We start from the raw sequence: 5,720 nt of genomic DNA, 5'->3' as shown, positions 1-5,720 counted from the left end.
TCCTAGGAGCCAAGAGAGAGTGTATTTTTTTGCACCAGGTCGGCCTGGCTCGCAACTGGGACTTGGAAATCAAACATGATATCTTGCAGCTGGGGGCTTGGCCAGACGTTTTTGATCTATATCAAACACACCCATAGTCTCTGTATCTACCTAGTATTAAAAAAATTGGTCCGAGTCTTTTGTTTTCGAGAGATAGCGGGATGTTTCCTTCATCCAAAAGAACTATCCAAATTCTAGGCAGAAGAATCATTGATTTCTTATTCATCCGGCGGAAAACGAATGCAATATTTAGCAACGACATGCGCAAATCGCATGTCTTAATTAATGATGAATTGTATGTAATCACATATTTACTGGGGTCTCCGGTTCGTTGTACCGTGTCTACTTCACTTCACTTCACTTCAGAGAGCAAGCATGGCGTAGCCAAGGATGCAGGCCCCGAAGGAGCTGGCCAAGCCTGTGGCCACCGTGAGGGCGGCGCCGTTCTTGTCCTTGGAGGCGCCGGCGGGAGGCGACGATGGCGTGCCCGTCGAGTTAGCCGTCGCCCCATGCGCGCTCGGAGCCGGGGAGCTCGCCGAGGGCGGCGGTGGGGTTGACGTTGACGACGCCGGAGCAGGCGACGACGCGCTCGGAGCAGGGGGCGACGACGATGCGGGCGGCGGCGTGCTCGGTGTCTTGGTGGGAGCAGAGCCGGCGGGCGGCAGCAGCGCCGGTGGCGACGCGGTGGTCGGGGCCTTAGTAGGCGGAGCGGGCGACGACGACGGGGGCGGGGTGGTGGAGCTGACAGGAGGGGGCGACGCCGGTGACGCCGGCGGCGGCGCCGTGCTCGGAGCCGGCGCGGTGCCGTTGCTACGGGTGGCGAGGACCATGACGATGAGCTTCTCGTTGGCGCGGCAGTTGGCCTCGACGCCGCTGATGAAGAAGAGCGGGCCGGAGCGGGCGAGCGTGACCACGGTGTCGCCGTCGTCGAACTTCTTCACGTACGACGACGTGTTGCAGGCGTTGTAGTCCGCCGGCTCCACCAGCAGCACCGAGTCCTGGTCCTTGGGGTACACGAACACTACCGGGCACAAGCAAAGACCGTCAATGGCGTCGTGCACGTACGGCGTATGCAATGGACATGCATGCAAACCAATGTCAATTACCTAGGGAGTCTCCGATCTGAAACCTCGTCCGCGTCGCCCAAGTATTGAAGGGCTCCGCGCCGGCGGTGCGCACGCTCCAGCCATTGGCGCCGCCGACCATGAACTGCGTTCCGCCGGCGACTGCAGTGGCAATGGCAAAGCAAGCAAGCCAAAGGCCGTAGCTACTTGACTTCGCCATGGGTGACAAGCAAGAGAAGCTACGGCAGATCACTCAGGTAGCTAATTTAGGCTTTTGCAAGCGATCTTGTGCTGGCTGGAGGTTGAAGAACCATGGGGTTGCATTACTGCGTATTTGTAGGTGTCAATGGCTGGGGCTTTTACAAGCTGTAGGGTTCTTTGCTTTCCATGGCCACATTGAGCTGTGTTTCCAAAGCATATGGCACCTCGCCTCTCCATCTTGTATAGCTCGGCTGTCTTCTCTGCATCTCTGCCTGCCTCCTGGATCCATAGCTTGGCCGAGGCATTGCCAATTGCATGCCTCTGGAATATCCGTCGCTTGTGCACTGGTCCATGCATCAATGCATGGTTCATGGACAATTGTCACTCTCCAAACAATTCATGGTTTGTCAATGCCATTAGCACACGTGGCATATGTCGTAATATGCCTTGGTCAAGCAGAGCAATGTGCTAACTGGTAACTGCTAATGGCCTAGTTAAGTGGATCAATGAATCCTTCCTAGAGACCCTGATTTTTTTAATGATAACTACTGAAGGTTAAAAAAAGTAGTTTCAGAAAGTTTCACCTTTTTTGTTCATGCAAGGCTCCTCTGCCATTGTTTGTGATATCTGCACTGCAGGCTGTATGGCATGGCATAGGGTTCTTGACCTTGGTGCTGAGGTTATGCTTCCCCCATTTGCAGGGAAAACAGCAGAAGCGCAGCTGCAGCATCACAGAGAAGCATTTTTCTGATGATTTTTGTTGCCAACTCTTCAGCCAGCGCAGCTTTCTTTTTTCCCTCACAATACTTAAACAAAGTGCACTTTTTTTTTGGGGGGGGGGGGATACTTAAACAAAGTGCTTAAGATCGACATGATGCAAGCAACACGGCATCATGTTTGTCGATGGCACGTCTGTCATGGCGTGGAAACACCGCTTTGTAGGGCCTGGTTGGCCAGCCTCTCATACATCAGTCCTTATGTTCATGGCATAATCGATGTCGGTACTCAGAACATAGCCATGCCGACTAGTCCTGACAGTTGTATGTTTGTATTTGTAACAACAAGTTGTCTGTGCGTCGCTGTAAACTTTTTTTAAAAAAAATTGTGATTCTGTACTAGTACGAGTCTACGACTAATAAGAAATTTAAAATATGAGACAAGACAAGCGCATGTTCAGCATTAACTTTGAGTCAATTTCCCTTTCCATTTCCAACTACACCTTACTGCAAAGAAAAACAAAGAATCAAACAACTGCAAACCAAGCTGTCTACCTAAACCGAAATCATTTACAGTTACAGGCATGGCGATCGATCTGCATTCACGCACGCATGGTGGTTTGTTCCATTCAGGCGACCCGGAACCCTCTCTGGGACTCGCTGAAGGCATCGTACGCCGTCGCAAATGAGGCTCTGGACCTCGAGGAAGATGACCTTGCTGACGAAGCAGGCGACGACGCCCTGTTCTTCTTCTTCCTCTTCGCCTTCCTCTGCCCCCTTGCCATGTCTGGGTTCTCTTGCCCGGGCCTGCTGTCCTGGAACATCTCAATGGGCAGCATGCTTCTTGGCTGCTCGAAGTCTGCAACGAATTTAAATTTAGAAATTTGAGATCGAAAAGGATCTGTGAGATCCTCTCTACACTGATTTTTGTTCATTACAAGTTGCATACATGCAAGCGACCAAGAGGTAGAGTCCTTGGTGTAGACGTGTAGTGGTGTGCCACTAATGTCATTATGAAATAGGACAAGAAGATTCAGGCGCCTAATCATAAGCACAAATGATCACTCGTGCTGTCTGTATGATTATGAGGCACATATTTGTTTAAGGGCGTGGCTGGAATGTCGTATGGGACATCAACTTTGTTTATTTATCTTTCTGGAAGTATTGACTGATCATGACATTTAGTTACTCTGTTTTCCTTTTTTGTCTTGACTGAATATTTTTGAAGGGCAAACAAATGTCAGAGCAGAGGTGAGAATCACCTGCAGAGGCCCAAGAAGTCTGCCTTGACTGCGCGGCTGTGCTCACAGAGCCTGCTGATAAATCATCTGTCCCCTTGAATTCAGCCATCTAAAAGTAAAACAAAAAAGTACATTACCATCAGTTAAAAGAACTATTTGAATAATGTAAACTCATGCAGCATAGTTAATGCTGCTTATTGTTATGATATTCTTACCCAGCTTGGAGATGTGTCACTGGTGCCCAGACCTATGTGGGCCACATGCTTTACATCTGTAGGGTACCCAATCTCCATCTCATGTTCCTTATGCACTGCAAAAGAGCAGATGTCTAGTCAGGTACTTGTGCTTTCACCGTATGCTTTTAAGTTGGTACTGCTTTTAGAATATGGATGTAAAAACCAATTCACAGAAACTCAAGTCAAGTAATGCAAAAATGCAGAAATAAAATAAAAATATAGAAGGATGGATGGGATTATTACCAAACATTTGAGAAAATATCTTCAGTCCTTTGAAGATCCCCTTCATCTTTATCGCCATTGGTGAAACCCTTTGACAAAAGAGAAAGAGCTCTGCAAGAATGTAGAGTAAGATCAAATGTTCTTGGAGTTCGAAGAAAAGATTTTAGCTTTCATGCTACAAAAGATACACTAAAACATGGCAAGGGTAAAAGAGACAACAAGGGTACAATTTGCATGAATGCCAAGGATGCACATATCTCCTGAATGTTGATATTGAAGAAAAGATTTCCAGAGGCCTATGCATACAGTAGAATGGATCGCAAACAGGAAAAACAAAGCCTACAGCCGCCATCTTACCTCTGGAATTATTCTCTCAGTTGTACAACTCCGACTAGCAGCTTTCGCTTCTGAATCGTTTAGACCAAAGTTCACTCTGAAGATGAAGAGCACAGTAGAAGCAGATGAGAACAAGCAGTTTGGTTTAGAGGGGCAGGAAGCAGAGGGAGCTAAATCTTCCAAGAAGGTAGCATAGAACCTCCTTAAATATGGTGACAAGTTAGTTGGGAACAACTCTTCTTGTTGTTGTTCTTTTATTTTATTCTGTATAAGTGCAACCAGGCTTTTCTGAAAATTTTCTAGCTTGCAAGGTAGCTGTACTTGGATTTCGTTTATGTGGTGATCATTTCTTTAGATGTCAATAGGAACTCATTGGCGCTATCATATACTCAGTTAGTAGTTGAACTTTTTATTTTGCTATATAGTTTTCTGGAGAGACTGGGCACGACTTCTTTTTTTTTTCTGAAGAAAGCTGGATTGTTCCCTCTGAAATTTTAACTGTCAACCGTCAAGTTCTTTCAACATTTTTCTGATTCGCCATACAAACGAAACTAACATCAACGGCTCAATTACACAAAGCCTTAAAGGTTCCAGCCCCAATGTCTGCTCAAATCTGTTAGCGAATCTCACATGTGCCTCATGGTCCTTGCACTTCCAACTAACATTGCATACTAACTGTTTAATTACTGGTAGCAGCAAAGCCCAGACCCAGGACCAGTAAGCTTTGTTGAAATCTCATCTCGGAATATCACGAAACTTATTCTTTTGTTCCTGAATAATAAATGGCATAAAGCTTACATCTAACATGAGCAGATGGAATTCATGCTGATCTTGGAGAGTAGCACAACATCAAGTAGACACTACAGTTATGAGATTTGATTCTATCTTAGAAGTCACACGTTTGAATGTCTGACCTACCTATTTGATGAATGGTGACCTGTCCCATTCCACCAGATCAACAAAGCTTTGTATCATGAACAGTTCTATGTATTCCCTTTGGTTAGTTTATATATGTGAAATTTTCCAAGCTGATAGGCACAACATAGTAGTTTAAAGTCGAGTTGCTATGTAAGTTGTTGTAAATATTTTCTGTTTTTCTTTTTCCTCGTCTAATAAAAATACGGCAAAGCTCTTGCCGCCTTTCTAAAAAAAAAAAAAATAGGCACAACATCAGCAGCCAATCCCTAGAGGTTGCTTGCCTTATCCTGTTATATTAAAATTTCTAATTAAATGGCTGAAAATGTGACAGATGATGCCATCAACCTCAGACCAATTAAACACAGCACAAAGAAAAGAAAAGTAAAGAAAAGAAAAGAAAAAGGCAATCTCTATCTTCCTGCAAATCAGAATTCACCTGGTGTCCATCTGACCATCTCCAGACATTCTTTTCTAGAAAAAAAATTTGCAGGAGCCCATTTCTATGGTGCAGAAATAGTAGGTGACATCCATCTGTCCTATGCTTTGTAACCTGAGCAATTTCTGAATTGCTTGGTGATGGCGTGATACAATGTCCAAAATAAACCCTTAGATTATCGTAACATAGAAAACCTTGTTCTCTGAGCTTTAGGGTAAAGGCCTGCATGATGGATTCTTTTTATGCATGATATGAAACAATATGTATTCCACAAATAAGAGTTTGCTGGTGCAAACTCATGACCAGAGAAA

At 45.5% G+C, this 5,720-nt stretch overlaps 2 protein-coding genes across 2 annotated transcripts; both read right to left on the bottom strand.

The window, feature by feature from the left end:
* LOC8074678 (early nodulin-like protein 2) lies at window positions 235–1,874 on the bottom strand. The gene is made up of 2 exons (XM_002451546.2): window positions 1,146–1,874; window positions 235–1,060 (listed from the first exon to the last, which is right to left on the bottom strand). Exons 1-2 carry the CDS (start codon window positions 1,321–1,323, stop codon window positions 402–404), a joined length of 837 nt encoding a protein of 278 aa, XP_002451591.1. The 5' UTR covers window positions 1,324–1,874; the 3' UTR covers window positions 235–401.
* Window positions 2,478–4,239, bottom strand: LOC8074677 (CRIB domain-containing protein RIC10). The gene is made up of 5 exons (XM_002451545.2): window positions 4,077–4,239; window positions 3,741–3,830; window positions 3,477–3,571; window positions 3,283–3,370; window positions 2,478–2,879 (listed from the first exon to the last, which is right to left on the bottom strand). Exons 2-5 carry the CDS (start codon window positions 3,796–3,798, stop codon window positions 2,650–2,652), a joined length of 471 nt encoding a protein of 156 aa, XP_002451590.1. The 5' UTR covers window positions 3,799–3,830; window positions 4,077–4,239; the 3' UTR covers window positions 2,478–2,649.

Source organism: Sorghum bicolor, chromosome 4 (genome assembly GCF_000003195.3).
Source record: "Sorghum bicolor cultivar BTx623 chromosome 4, Sorghum_bicolor_NCBIv3, whole genome shotgun sequence".
NCBI classification, from domain to species: Eukaryota; Viridiplantae; Streptophyta; class Magnoliopsida; order Poales; family Poaceae; genus Sorghum; species Sorghum bicolor.
Note: the sequence above shows the minus strand (reverse complement) of the source record. Positions and strands in the feature narration are given on the sequence as shown.

Bases quoted from the DNA above. Each gene is read 5' to 3' on its own strand.
- LOC8074678 (XM_002451546.2), bottom strand. From the start codon at position 1,323: ATGGCGAAGTCAAGTAGCTACGGCCTTTGGCTTGCTTGCTTTGCCATT. The intron at 1,061-1,145 runs GTAATTGACATT...TGTGCCCGGTAG, and splicing joins TCAGATCGGAGACTCCCTAG to TGTTCGTGTACCCCAAGGAC.
- LOC8074677 (XM_002451545.2), bottom strand. From the start codon at position 3,798: ATGGCGATAAAGATGAAGGGGATCTTCAAAGGACTGAAGATATTTTCT. The intron at 3,572-3,740 runs GTAATAATCCCA...GCTCTTTTGCAG, and splicing joins GATATTTTCTCAAATGTTTG to TGCATAAGGAACATGAGATG. The intron at 2,880-3,282 runs GTGATTCTCACC...AATTCGTTGCAG, and splicing joins GACTTCTTGGGCCTCTGCAG to ACTTCGAGCAGCCAAGAAGC.